Here is a 27,509-nt window from a genome sequence, read left to right as displayed (position 1 = left end):
GTTTTCTGTGACACAGGTTCAAACCCTGGGTCGGGAAGATCCCCTAGAGGAGGGCATGGCAACTCACTCCAGTATTCTTGCCTGGAGAATTCCATGGACAGAGGAGTCCAGAGGGCTATAGTCCATAGGTTTTCACAGAGTCAGACACAACTGAAGTGACTTAGCACACACACAGAGTGAATGTAAGGCAAGGAGGATACCACACAAGTCCAGGTAACAGATGTCTGTGCTTTAGTCTGAGGTAGTAACAGTGAAGATAGAAACGAATGAACAAATTAAAGTTATTTTGTAGGAAAAACAAACAAGATTTACTGATGTGCAGACTTTGGGGATTTTTTACTTTAGCAATTGAATGGATGGAAGTGCCATTTAATTATCAAAAACATCTCCTCCATCCCCACGAGGAGCAAACCCACCACAAAAAAATAAAAAACGTATCCCTTTCTGAAATATATGAACTTTAGCTTATATTCCTCAATCTGGAGCAGGATTACACACTCAGAAGAAATGTATCTCCATCCCACCTATTTCTGTTTGTCTTGAAAAGTTGTTGCTGAACGATAAGACGCCAGGATTCTTGGCCTCCGGAGGAGACGAATTCAATCCGGAGCCAGAGACGAGGCTGGATCGCTCAGAGCTTTTGTGTAATAAAGTTTTATTAAACTATAAAGGAGATAGAGAAAGCTTCTGAAATAGGCTTCAGAAAGGGGCAGAAAGAATACCCCCTCCTAGTCTTTAGCTGTAAGTTATATAGTCACTCACAGTCTGTTAATGAAAAGAAAGGAATGTCTTAGAATTTAGAATGGCACCAGATAATTCATCCCTGGCCATAAAACAACTGACTTGAATCTTGTAGAAGGGCAGATTACCAACAAATAGTTTCATTTATATAGATTAGGGAACAATATCTGAGTAAGTAGGTTAGGCTGTTTGGCGGAACCAACTTGAAGATAGAGTCTGGGGTACATTAACATAGCTTAAGACAACATTTCCATAAGAAAAAGAAATGTATTGGTTAACTCAAGGTTTGAGAGTAGTTAACATCAGGTGAAACCAGGTGTCATGGCAACACAACATTTTAAGAGAAACCTCCTTTTAAATTTGTATAGAGAAGAAAAAATATGTCGCTGGTTTGTTTCCTCCTGCCACTTAAGAGAGATAAAAATGTCTGGCACTTGCAGCTTATTTCCTCCATTTGGAGACCTCTGGCCTTCCTGCCTGTTACCCTCTCAGTCTCAGATTCATGTCTGAGACCAAGATAACAACCTTCCAGCTGCATACAAATTACAGCTAATAATTGAGTAGAGTTCCCAGAGTGGACTGGGTTTTCAATAACCTTCATGATAACAGTACACCAACAGAGTTCTGTTGTTAATTCCATTGATTATGCAAGAGCTAAAATACCCTAATTTGATTTTATCACTAGCAGTCCAAATATTCTCCCACCTTTACCCCAGATCTGTTTCTGAGATTTCCAGTAAAACCTGTCACAAAGCCATTGATCATAGTAAACCAAGATGAATGATAGACTCTGGCCTGTGTTTTACCATCCAACTTTCAACATTATTTAGCAACTCAGCACCATTTCTGTGGGTTTCTACACTTAATCTTCAAAGGGTTGCTAACTTGGCAGATAAGTTTGCTGGAAAGACAGAAAGAGAGAAGTTGGATTCAATATGGATAATGAATGATGGAGATTAGTGGATTTCCCATGATACAGAAGGATGAAGCAGATATTTGGAGTTAAATAGATGAAGACTTGAATCCTCATTCAATTTTTAGCTGAATGGCCTGAGGTAAAAATCAGTTTTTCTTATCATTTGCTTGCTTAAAAGTACAGCAAAAATGTCACCCTGATAGAACTAATGGAAGTCAAATGCAATTAGGTATTAGATGCTTTGTAAAGTATAAAGCACAATGCATTTCAGTTATTGTTTTTACTGTCCTGATGCTTCTCCCATTCTCTATTTGTCATGTAAAATGGTATAGTGGATACCATAGTAAGAATGGGCCAGCTTATCCCATCCCTACTCTATCTCTTTTTCTGTGTTCTCTAACCAAGGTTTTAGAGAGGCTTGAACTTGTGACAAAGGAATATTGCTTTAAATTACCAGAGTAAGGACTCTATCCTATAAAAGCGAAGCGAAGTCACTCAGTTGTGTTGGACTCTTTGCGACCCCATGGACTGTAGCCTATCAGGCTCCTCCATCCATGGGATTTTCCAGGCAAGAGTGTTGTAGTGGATTGCCATTTCCTTCTCCAGGGGATCTTCCTGACCCTACAAAGAGGCCCCCAAAATTGCAAGTAGACGTCTCATATCCCCAGCTACCAAAAGAACTCACTAGATCTGTGCCCTCCTCTCCTTGCCCAGTGTAAAGGTTTGAACCTAGTTTTAGTCTTCTATTTCCCTCTGGCAACACTTCCTAGCATCTAGGATATTTTTGGCACTTATGGATTTTGAGGTCTCCTCTGGGACAGCTTCTTCACTTCCCAAACTCAAACTTGAAGCATCCACAAAGGATAGGCAGACCCATTCTATGCCCACCCCTAACTACCTCCACCAGTCTCACCGAGTGCTCTTTTTCAGCAACAGTCACAACCTTCAAGAGACCACAGAGACAATCAAAATCAACAAGTTTACTCTTACGGTGTCATAACAAGCACTTTAATATGTAGAATCTTCTGATGAAACCATGGAGAGGACACTCAACATTCCCTTCAGTGCAACTGTACCAAGAACTTGGAATACTAGCTTCCTGAGGAGTTTCTGTCTCCAGAGGTTGTAGCTGCTCTTGACAGCAATATTGCATTTACCAACTTAACAAAAATGGTCCACTCTCAAGAAAAGTAAAAATACAATTTGGATATTTAAATCATACCTTACTCATTCCCCGTTACACTATGTTCTTAGTCTTTAGATGCGGATTATTGTCACAGCTCACTTAACCTCGGTTCAGAATAAACTTGCCTAAGTTCTGGAAAGCAGTAGCGACTTAATCTTAACGAACTTAACGAACCTTAATAAACTTAATGAACTTTACTTTTGCCATCACTTTGTAAGAAAATGTTTCCGTTTTCAGTAATTACCAGATCTACCAATTGTCAGTGGGTGATATAATCTAGCTGTTGAAATTTGTGATAAGAGATTCTAGGGGACTTAGCCCCAGGTGCCCAAGTGGAACAAAGAAACTAAAGAAAAAGAAAGAATACAATTTCCACACAAATAAATAAGTGAAGAAATACTCAGATGAGTTTGATTCCTTCCTCTGCCTTTTCTACAACCCATACCCTTTAAATGTATGTCAGCTGCTAGTCCACGGCCTGCTGAGAGTATATTCCAGATGGGCAGTTCCAAGATGCAGCTGTTACTGCTTGAGAGACAGAAGCTTGAAGCTGTCATCCAGGATGGACCTCCTGTTGCGCCGTAACTTTCTCTGACGATGCTGGTACCACACCACACTGCCAAGAACCAGAACAATGAGCAGGAGAATGACACCCATGGCAATCAAGACAGAAGTCAGCATCTCGATATCCTTTATAGAGATTTGCATGCCCAGCATCTTCACATTGCCTTCTCCAATGTCTCTGGGAATTGCTACTGAAATAGAACAAGAGGAAAATGGGAACCATGGGCTGGAGAGTACTCTTAAAAGGCATATTTTATAATCAACTCTGGAAGAGAAGAAATAAGCTCATTCAAATAGGATAGAAGAACTGTTCTTAAACCTCAAAAGATCAGCCAATGATGATAGACTCAGGTTACAGGGAATCAACGTAACAAAATGCCATAGTTGAGAAAATCCTTAGGAAGCACTGAAGCTCCAATGCCCCCATTGAAGGAACTAAGACTCAGAATGAGAAGGGCCTTGACATATTTCTTAAAATATATAAAGGCTTATGATGTAGCAAAAAAAGAATTTGTTTGCATGACTTCAGATGGTAGAACTAGTAGTAGTAGGTAGAATCTCCTGAAACACAGTTTGACTTAGTTATCTAGCTTATCAATACTCACTTTTACAATTGGGCCATGATAAGAGCCTGCCACTGTTCTGTCTGGTCTCTTGCATGTTTGAGTCATTATAATACTGATGTCATATTGATATTTCTAGGTGAAATATCTAATTTTCTTAGTTCCTGGCATATGAACTTTTGATGATCCCCAATTAGCCCATGGAGTAAAGCTCAGACTCAAATCAGACATTCCAACTCTCACAATCAGGTTCTAACCTATCCTACTCTTAATTGCTGCTCTTCAGCCATAACAACTAATTCCTTGTTCTGCAGAATAGGTGAGCCTTTTTTCAGGCTTTCAAGATTTTCTCATGCTGCTCATTCACCTGAACAGGTTTTCTTCTTCCTTGCCATTCTATCCCCAGCTTAAACATTATAGGTCTCAGCAAAGCTTTCTTCAATTCAGCTAGACAATTAATAATGTCCAGGTCTTAGTTTTGGTTATATTCATGTAAAATATTAAAATGCACACCCCACAACTTAGAAAAAAATGATAGTCCTCTATTTGGTGTGCCTAAAGCACCTGTACTATTTGTAATCCAACAGTTTACTTGCTTGGGCCAATTGGCCCAAACCACCCTCAATTCTGGATTTCTGTCTCCTCTTTTATAAAAAGAGGATAGTAACTATGCTTAATTTTAATGTTTATTGTGAGGTTTGAGTTAATATTTACAAATATTCAACATAGTTCTTGGAAGATAGCAAATGCACAATAATTGATCAGTTGTTACTATTTCCCCCACCTTTAGAAATAATATATAGTATCCAGAACTACAATGATTGTTTCTGTATCTCATTCTACTTTGAATCTCCTTGAAAATACTGATTATGTCTTATTATTTTGGTGTCTCTGGCAGTTAGCATATGTTTGATGAATGTATAATTGGATGAATCAATATTCTTACAGAACTGAGAGAAGATGTAATAAAATGAATTCAATCAGAAGCTGGGAAACATCCTGGTGTTGAGTTCACATTCCACCACTTACTTACTTCTCTTGTGACCTTGGAAAAATCACTTTCCATCTCTCAGTTTCTCATGTAGAAAATATTGGACTTCTGTAGATCACCAGTTCTGAGGGGTTTTTCTCACTGTTCAATATTTTAAAACAAGCAAGAGCTTATGAAGATATATGCTTGTATGTACATACTGGTATGTACAAATGTATATACAAATGTATGTACAAAACATGTATGTGTGTGTGTGTTAGTCACTTAATCATGTCTGACTCTTCGTGACCCTGTGGACTGTAGCTCACCAGGCTCTTTTGTCCATGGAATTCTCTAGGCAAGTATACTGGAGTGGGTTGCCATTTCCCTCTCCAAGGGATCTTCCCAACTCAGGGATTGAACCCAGGTCTCCTACATTGTGGGCAGATTCTTTACTGTCTGAGTAACCAGGGAAGCCTGCAAATATGTATATACATACACACATACACATATATATGGCACTCTGCTCTCTCTGCTTCACCTTTCCACCCCCTAACCCCTGGAGAACATACCCTAGTTTCCTGGTTGACTGTTTATAAGATACTTAGGCAGATCATTCTTCGGTCAATAAGTTGTGTCCAACTTTTGTGACGCATAGACTGTAGCCCTCCAAGCTTCTCTGTCCATGGGGTTTTTCCAGGCAAGAGTACTTGAGTGGGTTGCATTTTATTCTCCAGGGGATCTTACCAGACCAAGGATTGAACCTGCATCTCCTGCACTGTCAGGCAAATTCTTTACCACTGAGTCCCCTGGGAAGCCCAGGCAGGTCATCAGGTGTTTTCCAAATAGAGCTGAAAAATTTCCAGACTGAACTGAAGATCTCTAACATCTGATCTAGACCTTCATAACTTTCTGAATATTTCTCAGTTTAGATACAAATGAGGAAGAAAGTAAAATAATTATTTGAACCTAGCCTGGATAGGACAAGAATCTCTGTTTTCTTGAAGTGTAGAAATGGCTGGTCCCAAAACTCAACTATTTAGTATTCCATAGATTGAATAACATTTGTCTTAGTTTCACACTGTTCTTGTGGGGAATTCATATCTGTGCTATAGCTCCTTTATGCACAACTCAGCAAGACCTTGACTTTTCTTCCCCCTCACACATTAGGTGAGAGGCTAAGATAGCAGCCTTCAACTGGAGATGAGGCCATTTTCCTCAATTAAAGTGGTTGGGCATGGGTGTCAGAGAATAAATCTGCTGAGAGAAGCTTAACTGGAAGCTTAACCTTAGATTTCTTGCATCTGAAGTCTTAAATAGATCTCAGGGTTCTTCCTGTTAGCATTGTGGTACAGCTTTCAGTCACGTGAAACCCATTTTCTAGAGGCACTGCACCTTTCCCTGAATACACAATATATATAAGTACCCAATCTGCATGTCATTCTCCCTACCTTTTCCAATCTCTTCAGGGGTGGTGGCGGTAGTGCTTAAGTGTTCTGGAGGGGGAAAAAAAAAAGAGGTTAGTCCTATTATTCTTCCTACCTGTTCACAGACTTGTTATAGGAGGTTAGCATTGACTGGAGGGAACTCTCTGTGATATAGTAAGCAAAATGGAGGTGACTGGAATTAACTAGCTTGTAGTCAAAGTCAGTATTGGTATGTGGATTTGATTTTTTAACATTGATACAAATATGAACAAGTGTATAGGCTTGGAAGTCCAAAAGGTAAATCACCACTCTGCCAATATTCACATATTTTTTGGCACTTTATCTTCATTATTGTTACTTTTGCCACACTTTTCCAGCTTTCCTTCAGGAAGCCCCTACTCTTGGTCAAACCCATTCCTACATATTAAATCTCTCTGACTATTTCTTCCTCTTCTTGCTTTACAGGGGCTGAACTCTTCTCTGAGGACAATATTTCCTTTGCATCCTCTCAATACTATCTTGAGATTACTTACTATTCATCCCCTTTTTGAAAATATCCATGTCTTTTGAGGCTCATTATTTGACTAGAAAAAACCACAACCACTTCTTATCACTGCTACCTAGCAGTTCTCTGCATTCATGGAAGTCTTTGGCATGTGGCTCAATCTTTATTGTCCTCAATTCCCACTGCGGGTATTGACCTATCTAACACTCAAGTCTCACAGTTTTTGGACCTCTTAACTCCAACAAATTTCAAATATACTCTAACTCTGGTCAAATTGCCCTAATTATGCAGAACTGCTTCATCTCAAATGTCTAACAATGCTCTGCCATTCTATGTTCTAATACTACTTACTCCATTTAACCTGTTATTTTATCCTCTTATGACGAGCTCTAGCTCTTGGACAGTTTAATTTTTTCCCAACTCACCAGCTTCATCCTGTTTTTCCTTCCATTCCTGGTCAACAACTCCATTGTTTATCACTTCAACTACTAACTTACCTGGACCGTTATAATCATTTGCTGAAGCCCCAGTAACTATATTTTCTTTTATATATATATCCTGAATGCTGGTGGAGAATCATCATACAATTGTATATATAAGTATTCTCTTTCTTTAAGTATAAGTAAGTATTCTTTGGGTACAAATTTAAGTCCTCGAAGCTGATTGGCTGTAATTAACTTATCTTCCACCACTCAGAGTAACTTTTGCCCCCACTTCCAAGAGTGGTTATTTCAAATCTTTGTCCACTTTTCTCAAATCCCTTACCCTCCCATCTGTCTTTCACTTCATTACAGATGAAACACAGCCCATCAGACAGAAATAGTCTACCCTTCTGTCAAGCCTCTCACCCAAACCTACACATTGATCCTTTCCTCTCTCCTTTTAGTAGAAAAATGACCTTACTCCACTCTAATCTTATATTGTAGCTTTGGCTTTCATCCCTTGCACCTTCCACAGGAAACTTTTTCCAACAATCAGTCTTTTATTCCCTATCTGCCTTCAGCTCTTTGGTTGACCTGGTTAGCTCATATGTAACTGGAACAATATCACATTACACTCTAGGGTGTCAAACAAGCAAAAGGCAAATAGGTAAAATTATGGATTGGCTCATTATTAAAAAGAGATATGAGCTAGTCTTGTTTATGGAAGTTCTTGATGACATGTATTGATGCAGTGTCTTATCTAGTAAATGGTCCATATTTGAGATGACCTGCCATTACACGTGGAGACAATCTATTTCTCTGTATCTATAGGATCTTGATGATACAACCACTCACCACTTGACTTTGGTTCTGAGGACTGACAGAACACACTAAAGAATTATATGTGCTTGTCTGTGAGGTAGGTAGTAGTACTACAGCAGTAGCTAGAAGACACATTCTAGCAGTATGTTACCAGAGAACAAAGTTTTCCAAAGATATAGAAAATGATAATGTACAATCATTTGTCTTCTTTCCTGGGGTTAAATGGCAGAGTTGTATTTTCTACCATGGTTTGATAGTCCTATTTGAATGCCTAAAGACATTTTCCCACTTTCTATTCATGCTGATAGAATGCCAGTGGCAAGGAATCCCAGAATACCTACCTCAATATTAAGTGAAGTGAAAGTGAAAGCCTCTCAGTCATGTCTGACTTTTTGCGACCCCATGGACTCATGGAATTCTCCAAGCCAGACTACTGGAGTGGGTAGCCTTTCCCTTCTCCAGGGGATCTTCCCAACCCAGGAATAAAAGCAAGGTCTCCCGCATTGCAGGTGGATTCTTTACCAGTTGAGCCACAAGGGAAGCCCAAGAATACTGGAGTGGGTAGCCTATCCCTTCTCCAGGGGATCTTCCAGACCCAGGAATTGAACTAGGGTCTCCTGCATTGTAGGCGGATTCTTTACCAACTGAGCTATTAGGGAAGCCCCTCTCAATATTACCAGTTTTCAAAACAGCATGACTTTAAATAAAAAAATACATACATACATACCTTCCTGAATTTCTGTGGGCCCTAAGAGTTTCTATTGGGCCTCTTGGGAGGGGAATAATGATGAGTACTGGATTCAGGTTAAGAGGTGTAAGAAGTGAGACTCAACCCTTTAATGGCCCAAAGACACAAAATTCAACACAACCTACTCTTCTATGTTCTTGGTGATGAATAAAGATTGGTAAAGAAACTACCTTGGCTATTACTTCTCCATATAACAAATACAGGAAAATTTTTACCACCCTTGGTAGCATCTGTCTGGGATTAGTTGTAATTGAAGGCTAATTATCTCTTTTCAGCCTTTGACAGTCTCCACAAAACAAACCAATTAAGGAGTAGCTGTTGGAATTATATTTCTTCTTTTAGAAAAAAAAAGTAACTCATTAACAACATTCCTTGAACTAGCTAGTACCTAATAAATTCTAAAGTAATAAATTTATATACAAATTAAATGTGTTAAAAGGAAGCAAATCTATACTAAACATCAATGCATAGAGCCCAGTCAGTTTCAGGCTGAGTCAATTCATGTGAGCTCAATAGATGTTGAAGAAATTAGGAGGCGTGAGCGGAGGAGCAACAAGGTTGAGAGAACACCTAGGGGGTTGGTTCTGTTTTAAACCCTGGTACTTATTGGTATCAGAAGACAGATGCAAGAGACCTCTTGGGGTTTTTCTGGTTCTTACAGACTAGAAACAGCACGAGAAGATGGCATAGTTAGGCTTTACCTCTTTGGGACAAGACTGTAAAGATGGTCTCCATGCCAGCGTGGACATGGTCAGTAACATGACAGTGAAGGAGCCATGTCCCAGGGTTGCTGGCCACCATCTCCACAACCTCAAAGGTCCCTGGAAACAAATCCACTACATCTGCCCGGTAGCTCTCTCCACTCTGCAAAAGAGATTGGTGGTAGGAGAGAAAAAGTGAAGGATATAGCAATCATCTCAGAGTTTATAGAAAGTATAAGGCTTCAGTATCCACATTAGGTAAATAGGACTCCAAGAGAGCAGCTAAAAGATTCTACCTTATCCATCTTCTCTATGAATCAACCCATACAAACTGGCTCAACAGAGGAGACTCTCTCTTCCTACTTTTCTCAAAGTGACCCAAAGTAAAATCCGTTCCAGCTCCTATTAGGGGGCTAAAAACTAGTATAGCCATACATTTTAGCAGGTTTAAGCCTTGACCCCTAGGAAAGATCCAAGTATTTCCTTTAGAAATAAAACTCAGTTTGCTTTATCTTCCATGCCACCACCTTCATCATCATTTCTAAATCTTTTATTCAGTCACTAAGTTGTGTCCAACTATTTGAGACCCCACTGACTTCAGCATGCCAGGCTTCCCTGTCCTTCACTATCTCCCAGAGTTGCTCAAACTCATGCTCATTGAGTCAGTGACACCATCCAACCATCTCATTCTCTGTCACTCCCCTCTCCTCCTGCCCTCAATCTTTCCCAGCATCAGAGTCTTTTCCAATGAGTCAGCTCTTCGCATCAGGTGGTCAAAGTATTGGAGCTTCAGCTTCAGCATCAGTCCTTCCAATGAATATTCAGGGTTCATTTCCTTAAGGATTTGATCTCCTTACTGTCCAAGGGACTCTCAAGAGTTTTCTCCAGCACCACAGACTGAAAGCATCATTTTTCAGTGTTCAGCCTTCTTTATGGTCCAACTCTCATATCCATACATGACTACTGGAAAAACCATAGTTTTGACTATATGGACCTTTGTCAGCAAGTCCACTTGTTAATGCCTACAACTCTAACCCCTTTTCCTAAGAAAAAAACTTAAAACCCACATGTTGTCCAATGTAGTTCCTGAATTGAAGTTCAGGAATGGATTAAGGACTTTCAGAGATGTGACACACTTCTCTTAAATTTCTTGCTCTTAGGATGACTGCTCACTGGGCCTCAAGCCCCTGACTGAGCTCCGATAACATTTATTCCTTCGGTCTTCTTATCCCATAAATGAGCCACTCGTTTCTTCTATATCGAAGGGGAAAGATAAGGCTTGGAGGACAATGACTGACCTTGGGATACAAACCCAAACTAGATTTCTCTGTTCAATACTCCATGTACAATACCTTTCATCTTTTAACTGATTATTATCTTGTTTCTTGCTTTTCTCTTCTTTTTTAATGGATATCAAATCACTCCTATAATCACCCCTGAGGGACTCAGCCCTCTTTCCAGCTCACCTGGTAGAGAAAGCTTTCTGCATGGAAATGGACAGTGTGTAGGTCAATATCTTGTCCCATTGCCATCATGTACCAGGCCACTCGTTCTCCTTGGTACATTGTAAGGCCCATGAGGTTGGCATAGAGCTTTCCATTAATGGCTGTAAGAGAAGAAAAAGTATTTTGCATATTTCATTTCGATTTACACTGCCACTACCATAAAGATAATCCCTATCATCTCTGATGACAGCAGTATCCTCCTAGTTTCTCTCTTTTCTATTCCATTTGTCCCTCTCTAATCTATCTCCCACATTGGTGCTATAAGAGTGGTCTCTCTAATAACTAGTATGATCATGTCATTCTGCTGCTTAAAATACCTTAATAGCACCCTCCCACCCAAAAGATCAAGTCCATGACTCCTCAGACCAACAAGGTCCTTCAAAATATAGTCCCAAGCTTTCCCAGATGTGCCTAACACTATCTAACATATTTCAATTAGGGTAATTTCTTAACCATCCCCTATTTTGGTCCCTTATTCATATTCTTTGTGTTCTTGCTCATGTTTCTGATCTTCTCTCTCAAAAATTCTTCCTTTTACTCATATTTTCAAAGCCCAGTCACACTTTCACTTCTTCTAACAATAGTTTCCTGACCGTTTTCCTCTTAGTACCCCTCATTCTCTGCATCCCCTTCCACATCTAAACTCCTCCAGTACTATCTGTATCACTCTTTGGAACTCACTAGAAACTGCCTTCTACATTTATCTATCTTTTAATTTGTGGAATTTCATATCCCCAAATAGGTTGAAGGATTTTAGTAAGCAGGGAATAAGTGTACTCTAATACTGTACTTGTATTATTCAGGACACCAAGCAGACACCTGATCCTACAATATATGTTAAAAAATACTTGTCATATTCTTGGAATTAATAATTATATTAATGTATGGGACTCCCAATCTGCTTCTTCCCAGGACACATCTCATGCTCTAAAGATAATAAGCCATTCAGCATTGTGTTCATTCACACTTTCAAGAGTGTACCCAGGATACACTTGTCCACTTTTAATATTCTCATAGAGGGAAGATAATTTACACTCTTCATCCAAGAGAGGAAATAATGGAAGGAACATTTATAGCCTGTCTATTTACTCTAGTCAAATTTTTTTATTTGAGAAAGGAACTAAATATACTCAACTCAGCCCCATTCTGAATCTTCTCTCTTTTAGATCAGACCACAGGAAGTGGTGCAAATGGATTTGTTATTCCATCATGGGGAAGGTTTTGCCTCTGTAAAGAAGGAGGGCTGTTTTTTTTTTTTTTTTTCCCTCTATCTCAATAACAAGAGAGAAAATCTATCCATTGTTGGTGGAGTATTAGCAGGCCCATTTTGCTGCAAAACTAAATTCAGTTTGCAACTAGCTTTCTCAGTAAGTTCACATTTGATCTTAATTAAGCATCTCTGTCTCTTTCTCAATTAGTTCAGAAATCTAGAAGGGAAGTAAGGGTCTTATTTATTTTCCCTCAGACTCCAACATTACTTTTTTATCTCTAATGCCCACACTCAGAGAGTATTCAGTAAATACTTGATAGAGAGGTAGACTGATACATGAAGAGTTGGATGAATAAACACTTAAACACCAGATGGAAATGAGCATTAGCCAAACCCCTACACTAGTAAGATCTGTATCCTCATTCCATTTGACTTTGGGCAATTTATTTCTCAGATTTGAAAGGAGCTAAAAAGTCATTCTGTAAAGTCTGTGAATCATCAGATCCAATGTGAATCACTCATATTTCCATCGAGGGGACATAGCCATAATGTGTGTGACAATGAGAGACTACTTTTGAGTTCCAGTAGAGTCACTATCAAAGCTGCAATTTACCCTCAAATCAAAGAAATATTGCACTACTACATTCCCCTGCACTTAAACTCTTCCTCTTAGTTGAGATTTTCTCTATTTTTTAAAGATACACAAATCTGTAGAACAAAGGAAGATTTGGGTGCACAATTTCCCTCCAAAATCCATTTGAGCATCAAAAAAGTTCTTATTTGTAATATAACCCAGTATGCTGCTCTTTGAGGCTCTCTCTCCAATCCTCTCATCTGTAAATATAACCATTGTTTCAAAAATAGATTAAAAGACAAGCTGCCCTTCATTTACCTATATTAGAATCCACTGAGAAAACATATCTCAGATTCAGAGTGGCAAGGAAATAAGATAATATCGAGAAACTAAATTCAGAATTTTTAAATAGAGAGGCCCTAATAAACCAGGGCACCAGGTACATTAAGGGTCATAAATGTCTGCCTTGCACTCTCTAACAGGTTAAAATGTGTTCATGTTACCACAGCAACTTTATAGAGTCAGCTTCCTGCTTTCTGAGCACCTGATCTAACTTGAACCACATTATAGATAATACTGTAGTACTAGACATTCCTTCTAATGTGTCCCCGTTCCACCTTCCTAACCTTTCAGAGATTATGTTCCCTTAGGTTGTGATGGGCCTATCAAAAATATCTCCATGAAACCAGTAAGAATTTCTTTGAAAATAGGATACGTTTCTTTCTACAGACCATGCATTTTATTGCTCTCCAAGAAAGTCTCATCCTGCAGGTTAACACGGCCTGGATCCTGGGACCCATAAGTTTTCACATTCTCCTCCAGATACCAAGACTTGTTCTCATCAAAAATCAAGAATAACAAGGCAAATTCTCGGTCCATGTCACGTCGTCCTCCGTAGGGCTCCAGGATGCCTTTTCGGCAGATGGCCAAGGGTCCCACCAGGCCACTGTACATGTCCTGAGGATGGGGAAGGAATGAACAGATGGAGTTGTTCCTGGGCAATAGGTGCTCTACAGGGAGATAGGCTGACACCCAAGCCCACTGTGTCCTCAGCGCTTTATCATAATGCCTTGTGTTTATAAGAGGCTCAACTATATTATCTGAATCCATCCTCACAACCACCTTGGGGCACAGGTAAGATATGCTATCTCACCTATGATTTATCTCTGCTGGAATATTCATTGATCTCCAAACCCACCAATCACTTTCACAACCCAGTGCCTTATCTCAGGTTGTTTCTTCTTCCTTGTAATGCCCACTCCTCCACCATATCCCTTATCTTATGTTATACTACTATTCCATTTTTAAAGCTCAAAGTACATCTACTTATCATCACATTGCCTTCTCTAGTTTCCCTTTCATTCTCTCCTCCAAGCAGAATAAATCACTCTCTCATGGACTCCCATAGCACTTCCTATTAAATAGTTTTAAGTAGTTGCTAACACTATGCTATGTTTAAAATGTGTGTGTGTGTGTATATGTGTGTGTGTGTGTGTGTGTGTGTGTGTGTGTGTGTGTGTGTGTGTGTGTGTGTGTATGGCTTCCCGTGTAGCTCAGTTGGTAAAACATTGGCTTGCCATGCAGGAGAGACCTAGCTTTATTGTATATTTTACTTATATTTTATATATTCAATGCTAATATTATGTTTATATTCATCTGTTCCCCACAGCTATTATAGATCACACTCTTTTAAGATGGGAACTGAATCTTATATTTTTATCATCAAAAGAGCCAGGTAAAATGCCTAAAATGTAGTAGGCTCTCAATAAGTGATTACTGACATCTGGCTGTTGATGGGTGGCTACACAGATTAGCTTTTTCCAGATGAGAAATGAATGAGACAGAATGACTTGCCCAAAGTCAATCCAAAGATAAGACAGAACCAAATTTGGGCTAGAAACCCAATCTCTTGACAACCAACTCTAAGTTTCTAAAGTGATAACATACTGCCTTATACTATCCAAGAAGAAGAAACTTGGAAGAAAACCCTCAGAACAAACATGGGTGCTACCTAATCATTTTATCTCTCCTTCTACCTATTAAAATAAGCTCAGGATTTGAGGAATTTCCTCCAGTCCCTGGACTTCAGTACTAGGCTCTTTACCACATCTGTTTAATAGCTTCTTTTTGCTATGCAGTCTGCCCATTCCTGAGACATCTCCAGGAAGCCAATATTGTCTTTACCTTGATGGGATCCACTGCAGAATAGTAGATCCAAGAAACACAAGCAGAATCATTGAGACCAGGGCCAGATCTCTCTGGAATATTCCATTGGTAAGTGAGAACCTCACCTAGAAAGGATAACAGAAATCTCCAGTTGGAGCAGGTCAGAAATGTCTCCCAGTTCCCAGGTATCCCTAAAAGACTGTGGCAGATGAGTCCCAGTACCTTCAAGATATTTCTCCATCATTTCAATACCAGTATTCATTTTATTTTTGTGACTTTATTTTTCTCCCTCCTGGGATACCCTCAGCTTCTCTTTTACTGTCCTTGTCTTTAAAGATCCAGGTCCAATCTTCTAGTAAGGCAGCTCTGCTACTGTTCTCCCTGTTTATCATGTCCTTCCTTCTTTAACTCTGTTCTGATCTCCTTTTCCTGCTGATGCTTCCTAAATGCAGCTGTTCAAGGTTCTGTCTCTAGTCCTCTTCTCCTATTTTTCCATATGCTCCCCACGGAAGCTTTCAGCCATCTTTCTGATGTCAGTTTTAATTTCTGTGTACTGATGACTCAAATAGTTAGCCAGATCTTTCTTGTCATTAAGCTGTAATCCAAAACTTTCAATCATATACTGGAATTTTTTATTTATGTATTTAATGGGATTAACAGAAATGAACTACCATGTATAAAATAGGTGAGCTACAACAATATACTGTATAGCACAAGGAACTATAATTATCTAATAATACCATACAATGGAGAATAATATGCAAAACACTGAATCACAATGCTACATATATGAAGTTAACATAATTTTGTAGATCAAAGTTACTGGATGTCTTTTGAAAGTTGACCTGACAACACATAAAAAACTAAAATTGTTATGAATTCACCTTCCTCCTTTGGAAAAAAAAAAATGCTATTACTCAATCTGTACTCCCAGTATCTAGTGATGACATAAAAATCTTCATAATTACCCAGATTCAAAAATTGAGTTTACTTTGAGTTTATTTTACCCACTCTCATGCATTTAAAATCCAACTAAATGGCAAGTCTTACTGATTGAACCTCTACATTATATTTTATAACCATATTCTCTTCCTTCCAATTCCTGATGTTTTCGCTCCAGTTTAGATGCTTATTTTAAAGACTGGACTAATACAAAACTTCCTAACTTGTTTCTCTGTCTCCAACTCTGACTCTCTTCAATCCATCTTCCAACTGATATCATATTAATCTTATAACATCTTTATTGAGGTATTTTCAAACCAAAAAAATTCACACATGTAAAGAGTACAAATCAATGATTTTTAGTATATCCATAAAATTTTGCAATCATCATCACAGTCAGTTTTAGGAATATTATTACCATTTAAAAAGTCCCTGCACTCCTTAGCCTCATTCTCTAATCCATCTCACACCCAAGCCCTGGACAACCACTAATCTACTTTATGTCTCAATAGTTTTATTATTCTGAATATTTTATACAAATCAGATTATTCACAAGTGATGTCAAGAAGATAGCAGACTAAGGAGATCCCAATACTCACTTCTCCCTACAATAGCCACCAAAGCAAGGAATAGGCAACTATAGACCGATGTAATAGCTCTGAGAGAGTTCCACAACACAAAGAATGTGTAACAACCCAGTGCAGCAAAATAATTGAAGATAGGCAAATAAGTAAATGTAAGAAGTATCTTACCCACATCACTACAATCTGGCACAGCTAGGAATCAAGAGATAATCCCCATGGCTGAAAAAGACAGCAGGAGAATGACAGCAGCCCTCACTACCAGACTGTCTTTCTTTACACTCACCTTTCAACTGAACTTGGAGTCCACATCTCTCTGACATCTCTACAAGAAGGAAACACCAACATTCTGCCACAACTCAAGAAGCTGTAGCTTCTCTGCACTCTATGAAGGAGCAGCCATCACCTCAACCTCAAGAAAAGCCTCCCCTTCCTTCCTCCCAAGAGAGAGCCACTGCCTTGCCCCCCAACCCAAGGAGCCACAGCCAATTGGCCCTTACTCCAAGAAGCTTTAGTTGTCCCACCTCCAGCTCCACAAGGAGTAACTACTGATATGTCACACTAGAGAAGGAATTGTTACTGCTCCACTCTCCTAGAAGAAGCCATCACCACTGCATCCTCCTGAAAAGAAGCGACTGCTACTCCTTGCCTTCCCATATTCATAAAGAACTGCAACCCTCCTTCGCCCTCCATTTGACAAGGAGCCATCAATGCTGCCTTTGCCAGAAGAAGTCAGTGCTGCTCTGCATTATGCCAGAAGAAGCCCCAACTGTTCCTTGTGACCCCACGAAAGAACTGCTTCAACTCCCCAACCAAAGAGACACTGCCACTTAGCCCCCCCCCAAAAGGATCCATCAACACCTAACTCCTCAAAAATGAGCTGCTGAAGCACCCTTTCCCAACAGACACTTCACCTCTGTGTTGAAGGAGCCATTGTTGCACTAATACTCTTACACAAGGATCTGCTGCCACGCAGCCTTGCAAAAGGATCCAACTCTACTATGGCTCCCCTACTCAGAAGGAGCCACTGCTGCTCCACTTCCACTAGTATAGCTGCCACTTGCATCTTCTCCCCCAACAGGAGATGATCCTCTGTTGAGACACCACCACTACTGCAGCAGTGAGTGGCCCACATAATTCTGGAGCCAAAGCTATTTCTGTGCATCACAGACACAGCTACACGTGAACCCACATGTTGGACATAGTGTCAAGAGGAGTGCTCTCAGTCATAATTCTGCCCCATGGGGGAAAAAGTGAACAGAAAGATCCAAGTAGTGAGAGTGTTAATAGCCGTGGAAGGGAGGGAAGATGTCCCCAAGCAGCAGGAGGAAATAAAACTGCAAGTGACAGACTTTTTTTTTTTCTTTTCTTTTCTAATTCTGTGTTGTCATGATGACACCTGGTACCACCTGAACTTAACTTTATCTCAAACTTTGAGCTAACCAATGATTTTTTCTCATGGAAGTGTCTTCCTTAGGCTTTGTTAATGAGCTAGGTATTTGCTTGGAAATCTGCCTTTTTCAAGATTCATGTCAATTGTTTTATGGCCCAGGATGACTCACCTTGTGCCAAGGCTATCTCAAAGAGCATGTTGTGGGTTAGGGGCCTGGTGCAACTCTCTCAGTTTTGAGGTGTTTCCTTTCTCTAATTAGAAGCTTGTTAACAGGTATATAACTCCTTGGTAAAAACCAGCAAGGGGGCACTCTCTGTCCCTTTCTGATGTTTATGTCAGAAGCTTTCTCTATCTATTTTATACTTTAATAAAACTTTATTACACAAAAAGCTCTGAGCATTCAAGCCTTATCACTGGCCCCGGATCAAATTTCTCTCCTCCGGAAGCCAAGAATTCTGGCATTGTTCACAGCTCTCATCAGCAACCTTTCAGTAGCCTTTACCACCGAGGACTCCCAATAGTTCTTGTCACTGTTGTGGACACCTGGAGACTTAGTTTCTGAAGATCACTGCAGTATTCAGCTGATGGAACTGTATGTAGGCTATACCAGTGTGCCCTCCCCAGAGTCAGAGCCAGTGCTGAACAACCACAGAGTCAAAGCTACCATACTCTACCCAGCTAGCACCACTGCATCCAACTGTAGGTGAAGATCTTTCCCCATGCAAGCTAGTTCATAAAGTTTGGAAGAGATGGTCAGTCTTTCAAAAGTGGAGATACCACTGCAAAGTTAGAAAAATGTGAATGATTAAGGAAATATGACACCACCAAACACCAACAAAGGAATATAGTTTTCCAGTAACCAGCTCCAACACAATGGAGATCTAAAATTGCCTGAACAACAACAAAAAAAATTGAATTATTGTTTTGTAAAGTTCAGTGAGCTACAAGGGAACACAGAGAGACAATTTAACAAAATCAGGAAAGCAACACATAAACAAAATGATAAGTTCAACAAAAATAATAAAGAATCAAATAAAACTCTGGAGCTAAAAAAATGTATGTAATGATCAGTTCAGTTCAGTTCAGTCACTCAGTCGTGTCTGACTCTTTGCAACCCCATAGACTGCAGACATTTGAGAGTCTCTTGGACTGCAAGGAGATCAAGCCAGTCCATCCTAAAGGAAATCAGTCCTGAATATTCATTGAAAGAACTGATGCTGAAGCTTAACTCCAGTATTTTGGCCACATGATGCGAAGAACTGACTCATTTGAAAAGATCCTGATGCTGGGAAAGATTGAAGGCAGGAGGAGATGGGGATGACAGAGGGTGAGATGGCTGGATGGCATCACCGACTCAATGGACATGAGTTTTAATAAACTCTGGGAGTTGGTGATGTACAAGGAGGCCTGTCATGCTGCAGTCCATGGGTTCACAAAGAGTCAGACACGACTAAGCAACTGAACTGAACTGAACTGAGATGAGTGCAAATGTGCAGCAGATTGAATATTCTTTGGCATTGCCTTTCTTTGGGATTGGAATGAAAACTGACCTTTTCCAGTCCTGTGGCCACTACTGAGTTTTCCAGATTTGCTGGCATATTGAATGCAGCACTTTAACAGCATCATCTATTAGGATTTGAAATAGCTCAACTGGAATTCCATGACCTCCACTAGCTTTGCTTGTAGTGATGATTCCTAAGGCCCTCTTTACTTAGCATTCCAGGATGTCTGGCTTGAGGTGAGTGATCACACCATTGTGGTTATCTGGGTCATGAAGATCTTTTTTGTATAGTTCTTCTGTGTATCCTTGCCACCTCTTCTTAATATCTTCTGCTTCTGTTAGGTCCATACCATTTCTGTCCTTTATTGTACTCATCTTTGCATGAAATGTTCCCTTGGTATCTCTAATTTTCTTGAAGAGATCTTTCGTCTTTCCAGTCTGTTTTCCTCTATTTCTTTGCATTGATCACAGAGGAAGGCTTTCTTATCTCTCCTTGCTATTATTTGGAACTCTGCATTCAAATGAGTATATCATTCCTTTTCCCCTTTGCCTTTAGCTTCTCTTCTTTTCTCAGCCATTTGTAAGACCTTGTCAGACAACCGTTTTGCCTTTTTACATTTCTTTTTCTTGGGGATGGTCTTGATCAATGCCTCCTGTACAATGTCATGAATATCCGGCCATAGTTCTTCAGGCACTCTGTCTATCAGAACAGATCCTTGAACCTGTTCATCACTTCCACTGTATAATCGTAAGGGATTTATTTAAGTCATACCTGAATGGTCTAGGGGTTTTCCCTACTTTCTTCAATTTAAGTCTGAATTTGGCAATAAGGAGATCATGCTTTTGAACCTTTGTTTTGTTGAGCCACAGTCAGCTCCTGGTCTTGTTTTTGCTGACTGTATAGAACTTCTTCATCTTTGGTTGCAAAGAATATAATCAATCTGATTTTGATGTTGACCATCTGGTGACGCCCATATGTAGAGTCGTCTCCTGTGTTGTTGGAGGAGGGTGTTTGCTATGACAAGTGCATTCTCTTGGCAAAACTCTGCTAGCCTTTGACCTACTTCATTTTGTACTCCAAGGGCAAATTTGCCTGTTACTCCAGGTAGTTCTTAACTTCCTACTTTTGCATTCCAGTCACCTATAATGAAGATAATATCTTTTTTGGATGTTAGTTCTAGAAGGTTTTGTAGATATTCATAGATCCATTTGATTTCAGCTTCTTCAGCATACTGGTCAGGGCATGGACTTGGATTACTCTGATATTGAATGGTTTGCCTTGGAAACAAACAGAGATCATTCTGTTGCTTTTTGAGATTACATCCAAGTAGTGCATTTCAGACTATTTTATTGACTATGACGGCTACTCCATTTCTTCTAAGGGATTCTTGCCCACAGTAGATATAATGGTCATCTGAGTTAATTTCACCCATTCCAGTCCATTTTAGTTCACTGATTCCTAAAATGGCAATGTTCACTCTTGCCACTTCCTGTTTGACCACTTCCAATTTGATTCATGGGCCTAACATCTCAGCTTCTTATACAAAATTGCTCTTTACAGTATCAGACTTTACTCCCATCCCCCATCTAATCCACAAGTCAGTGTTGTTTTTGCTTTGGCTCTGTCTCTTCATTCTTTCTGAAGTTATTTCTCCACTCTTCTCCAGTAGCATATTGGGCACCTGTAGACCTGGGGAGTTCATCTTTCAGGGTCATATATTTTTGCCTTTTCATACTGTTCATGGGGTTCTCAAGGCAAGAACACTGAAGTGGTTTGCCATTCCGTTTTCCAGTGGGCCACGTTTTTGTCAGAACTCTCCACCTTGATCCATCCATCTTGAGTGGCCGTACATGATATGACTCATCGTTTCATTGAGTTGGACAAGGCCATGATACATGTGATCAGTTTGGTTATTTTTCTGTGATTGTGGTTTTCATTCTATCTATCCTCTGATGGGTAAGAATAAGAGGCTTATGGAAGCTTCCTGATGGGAGAGACTGATTGAGGGGGAAACTGGGTCTTGTTCTGATGGGCGGGGCCATGTTCAGTAAATCTTTAATCCAATTTCTGTTGATTGTTGGGATTGTGTTCCCTCCCTATGGCTTGACCTGAGGCTAAACTATGGTGGAGGTAATGAAGATAATGGTGACCTCCTTCAAAAGGTCCCATGCGTGCACTGCTGCACTCGGTGCCCCCAACCTTATAGCAGGCCATCGCTGACCCACGCCTCCACTAGAGACTCCTGGAAACTCACGGGTAAATCTGGGTCAGTCATTTGTGGGGTCACTGCTCCTTTCTCCTGGGTCCTGGTGCACTAAGGTTTTTTTGTGTGCCCTCCAAGAGTCTGTTTCCCCAGTCTTGCGTAAGCTCTGGCATTTCTATGGTGGGGTTAATGGCAACCCCCCCAAGAGCGCTTATGCCATAGATAAGTCTGCTGCACCCAGAGCCTCTATCCCTGCAGCAGGCCACTGCTGACCCGTACCTCCACAGGAGACACTCAGACACAATTCTGGCTCAGTCTCTGTGGGTTGGGCATGTGTTTTGTGTCCTTCCCTGGTCTGAGCAGCTCAAGTGACCAGGTGCTTGGCGAGCACTCTGTCCTAGGTGGGCCATGCATCTTAATCAGCTCCCAGGTCCTGGCCATTAGATTTCCCAGATGCACCATGAGAGCACCATCTCAGGTGTGCTGTATATCTCCTCTGGAGAGCTGATCATAGGCTGCAACCCTCCTGCTGGATGCCAACCATACAGTATCTCGGGAAGTTATGGTTAGCAGCTGGGAGCCTGCTCACAGTTTGGTGGAAGATGCAGCAGCCCCTTGCCTTACGGCTTAGGCTGTCGCAAGCCTGCCTTTCTGCCTCTGGGTGGGGGTGAGTAGGGAGGGGCTGGTTACCAGTGGCTGACTCTCCTTTGGTATTCACTCAGTCTTTTGTTCTGTGAGCAGGCCAGGCTGCTGGCCTGGCAGGAAAGGTGATAGCCTTTTGCAGGAAAGTTCTTTTTTCTGCAATTGTGGTTAGGCGTGTATTCTGTGTTTTGTTTGTTTGTTTTGTTCTGTTTTTTCTCCCAGTTATGTTGCCTTCTAAGATTCCAAAACTCCCTACAGAGCCTCTGTGAGAGAGTTTCCTACTGTGTGGAAACTTCTCCTCCTTCACGACTTCCACCCCAGGGAAGGTCTCCATCCTTAACTCTTATGTCTCTCTTTTTGTCTTTTATATTTTGTCCTACCTCTTTTTGAAGATAATGGACTGCCTTTCTGGGTGCCTGGTGTCCTCTGTCAGTGTTCAGAAGTTGTTTAGTGGAAGTTGCTCAGCATTTAAATGATCTTTTGATGAATTTGTACGGGAGAAAGTGTATGATAGGAAAAAGGAAAAAAGATTGATCAAGCAAAAGAGAGAATCTGTGAACTTGAAGATAATTCACTTGAAGTTATCTACTTACAAGAAGAAAAAAAAAAAGGAAGATGCAAAATGAGTAAAGTAAGACTTTGGGATTTATGGGATACCATAAAGACAATTGACATGCATTATGGGAGTTACAGAAGGAGAACAGAGAGAAAGAGGGCCAGAAATCCTATTTAAAGGAATGATGGCTGAAAACTTCCCAAATTCTGAAAATGAAACAGACATCCAGATTCATGAAACTCATTTGGGCTCACTTAGTCGTGTCCAACTCTTATGACTGGATGGATTGTAGCCCACCAGGCTCCTTTGTCCATGGGATTTTACAGGCAAGAATACTGGGGTGGGTTTCCATTTCCTCCTCCAGAGGATCTTCCCAACCCAGAGATTGAACTCACGTCTTCTGTTTTAGCAGGCAGATTATTTACCACTGAGTCACCTGGGAAGCTCCTCATGAAACCCAACATTTCTCAAATAAGATCATCCCAAAGAAGACTGCACTTAGATATAAAAAAAAAAATTTCAAAAGTTAAATACACAGAATTTTCAAAGCAGCAAGAAAAGCAATTCACATATAAGAGAACCCCCATAATACTAAAGAGGATTTTTCAATGGAAACTGAACAGGCTAGGAAAGAGTGGGATGTTATACTCAGAGTAGTGGAAGAAAAAAATTCAGTGATGAATTTATAAAAATTATAAAATTACACATTAATAATGAAGAAAATCTAGAATAAAATCTTTCCAAGACCAAAACCAAAAAACTGAGTAAATTCATCACTACTAGATATGCCAATTAAAATAAATTAATTTTAAAAAGATGACTATAATATAGCAGACAAAATAGATTTTAAGCCTAAAACTGTCTCTAGAAACAAATGTCACTATATAATGGTAAATGGATCAATTCAAAAAGAAGATTTAGCAGTGATAAATATAGACATACTCAGTATCAGAGTACCTAAATATATAAAGCAAATGCTGACAGCTCTGAAGGCAAAAATTGACAGCAAAACAATAATAGTAAAGTGCTTCAATATCCTAGTTAAAATAATGGATATGACATCTAAACAGAAAGTCAATAAGGAAACATTTGACTTGAAAAATACCATACACCAAATGGACCTAACAATGATACACATGAAATTTAATCACTTATCATGAATTTCCCAACATAGACAATCCCAGGGTTAGAAGGCTTCACGTGTGAATTCTATCAAACACTCAAAGAAGAATTAATGACAATATTTCTTTAAAGTATTTCCAAAAAGAGAAGAAATGCTTTCAGACCCATTTTATGAAACCAGCCTTACAATGATAGCAAAACCAAAGGCATAACTACAAAGAAAGAAAACTGCAAGCCAATATCCCTAGTAAATACAGATACAAAATCATCAATAAAATACTAGCAAACTAAATTCAATAGCATGTTAAAAGGATCATATGCTGTAAACCCTGGTATTTATCCCTGGTATGCTAAGGTAGGTAGATATATGCAAATATATTAATGCAATGAACCACATATTAAAAAGAAAAAAGAAAAAATGCATGATCATCTCAATGTATACAAAATAAAATTAAAAATTAACATTCCACCCATGATTAAAATTCTTAAAATATAGGTAGAGAAGGAATTTGTCTCAACACAGTAACAGCCATTTATGAAAAGACCACAGTTAGCATCACAGTCAATGGAGAAAAATTGAAAACTTTCCTTTTAAGAGTCAGTAAAGGCAAGGATGTTGACTCTTGTTACTTCCATTTGACATAGTACTGGAAGCCTTTAACCAGAACAATCAGATAAGAAAAACCTTTTTTAAAGACATCCAAATCAGAAAGGAAAAAGTGAAATTATCTGTTTGCAAATGAAATGATTTTATATTGCAAAAACTCTAAAGACTCAACAAAAACTGTAGAATTAATAAACAAATTTAGCAAATATATAGGATAAAAATATACAAAAATCCATTGTATTTCTATACACAGACAACAAACTGTTTGAAAAAGAAATTATTAAAACTATCCCTTTCACAATAGCAAAAATTTTAAAATATATCTTGGAATAAACTTAACCAAAGAAGAGAAAGACATGTACACTGAAGATTATAAAATCTTAATTAAAAAAAAAAGTTGAAGAAGTTATGAGTAAATGGAAAAATACCCTGTGCTCATGAACTGGAATAATTAATATTGTCATTATTAACTATAGAGTCCATGAAATTCTCCAGGTCACCAACTGTAGTGGGTAGCCTTTCTCTTCCCCAGGGGATCTTCCCAACCCAGGGATCAAACCTAGGTCTCCTTCATTTCAGGCGGATTGTTTTACCAGCTGAGACACAAGGGAAGGCCAAGAATACTGGAGTGGGTAGCCTATCCCTTCTCAGTGTATCTTCCTGAGCCAGGAATCGAACTGGGGTCTCCTGCATAGCAAGCAGATTCTTTACCAATTGAGCTATGAGGGAAATCCAATTAATATTGTTAAAATGCCCATATTATCCAAAGTGGTTTACAGATTCAATGAAATATTAATCAAAATTCCAATGGCATTTTTACAGGAATAGAAAAATATACTAAAATTTATATGGAACCACAAAAGACACAGAATAATCCAAGAAATCTTGATCAAGAAGAAAGCTGGAAGCATTATATTTCCAGAATTCAAAATATATTATAAAGCTAGAGTAATCAAAAGAGCATGGTACTGGCATATATGTTTACATTTATATTTATATACTAGTGCAACAGAATAAAAATAAATCCATGGATCTATAAGCAACCAAACTTTTGAATTAATTAACTGTTTTTAATTGAATTACAACTAATATGCAATGTGACGTTAGCTTCCATTATAGATTCTTGCAAGATAATGAGTATAGTTTCCATGCTATACATTAGTCCCTTTACTGTTTATTTATATAATAGTGTGTGCATGCTAATACCAAACTCTTAAGTTATCTCTCCCCTCAACTCCTGCTATTCCCTTTGGTGACCATACGTTTGTTTTCTATGTCTGTGAACCTATTTCTGTTTTGCAAATAATATCTTGTATAATTTCTTTAGATTCCACATATAAGTGATATCATATGATAATTGTCTTTCTCTGTGTGACTTACCTTATTCAGTTTGATAGTCTCTAGGTCCACCCATGTTGCTACAAGTGGCATTTTTTCATTTATTTTTATGCCTGAGTAAAATGGGTAAAGATGATGTGGTATTTATACCACAGTGTCCACATCATCTTTATCCATTCCTTTGTCAACAGACATTTTAGGTTGCCTTCATTTCTTGGCTATTCCTAATAGTGCTTCTATGAACACTGGAGTGCATATATATTTCTGAATTATAGTTTTCTGCAGATATATGTCCAGGAGTGGGATTGCAGCATCATATGATAACTTTTTTTTTTTTTTTTTTGCTTTTTAAGAAACCTCCATTCTATTCTCCATAGTGAATGCACCAATTTGCATTTCCACAGGGAAGTGATTTTTGACAAAGATGCAAGAAACATACAATGAGGAAAGGATCTTGTCTTCAATAAATGGTGCATAGAAAATAATCAACACTAAACAATGACACTGGATCCTTATCTCACATAATACACAAAAATCAATTCAAAATGGATTAAAATTCTTACATATAGAATCTTAAACCATAAAACCAATAGAAGAAAATATTGGGGAAGAGTTTCTTGATATTAGTTGTGGCAATGATTTTTTGGATATGATACCTAAAGCAAAACTGGCCAAAGCAAACATAGTAGCTCTGTCTATAATCACCAAAAGTCTGGAACCAATTCAAATGTCCTTCAATGGGTAAATGAATAAAATGTGCTACATATATGTACTCAAAAGCAAATACATATCAATACACATAATAACACTGATGAATAATAGTAAAGGCATTATGCTGAATAAAAGAAATCAGTCTCAAAAATGTACATACTATATGATTCCACTTATATTAGAATTCTGGAAAAGGCGAAGCTATAGTTATAGTGACCATTTTAATGGTTGTCAGGATTTAGTGGTTAGGGTAGGGTATGACTACAAACCCCTTCATGGATCACCACCTTGTAATGGTTAAGGGGCTTGTGTAACTCAGTGAAGATATGAGCCATGCCATCAAGGGGTAACCAAGATGGATAGAGCATAGTGAAGAGTTCTGACAGAATGTGGTCCACTGGGGGAGGAAATGCAAACCATTCCAGTATTCTTGTTGCAAGAACCCCATAAATAGTATAAAAAGGCAAAAAGCTATGACACTAGGTGAGCCCCTCCCCAGATCTGAAAGTGTTAGATATGCTACTGTGGAAGAATGGAGGCAATTACTAATAACTACAGAAAGAATGAAGTGGCTGGGCCAAAGCAAAAATGATTTTCAGCTGTGGATGTGTCTGGTGGTGAAAGTAAAATCTGATGCTGTAAAGCAGTATTTCATAGGAACCTGGAATATTAGGTTCATGAATCAAGGTAAATTGGACGTGGTCAAGTAGGAGATGGCAAAATTGAGCATCAAAATATTAAGAACCAGTGAATTAAAATGGATGAATTTAATTCAGATGACCATTATATCTACGACTGTGAGCAAGAATCCCTAAGAAGAAATGGAGTGACTCTCATAGTCAACGAAAGAGTCTGAAATGCAGTACTCGGATAAAGTTTCAAAAATGACAAT

General features: G+C 39.1%; 1 protein-coding gene across 5 annotated transcripts in view; it reads right to left on the bottom strand.

The window, feature by feature from the left end:
• Positions 1–751: 751 nt before the first annotated feature.
• HEPH (hephaestin) overlaps positions 752–27,509 on the bottom strand; it is a 102,042-nt gene continuing 75,284 nt past the window's right edge. For 3 of the 5 annotated variants that reach the window (XM_065916342.1, XM_065916346.1, XM_065916345.1), the window contains exons 16-21: positions 15,039–15,145; positions 13,586–13,811; positions 11,032–11,171; positions 9,566–9,728; positions 6,392–6,436; positions 752–3,598 (exon numbers count right to left, since the gene is read on the bottom strand). In XM_065916342.1, the coding sequence (XP_065772414.1) occupies positions 3,366–3,598; positions 6,392–6,436; positions 9,566–9,728; positions 11,032–11,171; positions 13,586–13,811; positions 15,039–15,145 (914 nt within the window). In that variant the 3' untranslated portion in view covers positions 752–3,365. Of the gene's footprint in view, positions 3,599–5,003; positions 5,103–6,391; positions 6,437–9,565; positions 9,729–11,031; positions 11,172–13,585; positions 13,812–15,038; positions 15,146–27,509 lie in introns of all 5 variants that reach the window. The other 2 variants (XR_010660475.1, XM_065916344.1) reach the window with 2 other exon arrangements.

The sequence above is a fragment of the Muntiacus reevesi genome, chromosome X (genome assembly GCF_963930625.1).
Source record: "Muntiacus reevesi chromosome X, mMunRee1.1, whole genome shotgun sequence".
Classification (NCBI taxonomy): domain Eukaryota; kingdom Metazoa; phylum Chordata; class Mammalia; order Artiodactyla; family Cervidae; genus Muntiacus; species Muntiacus reevesi.
Note: the sequence above shows the minus strand (reverse complement) of the source record. Positions and strands in the feature narration are given on the sequence as shown.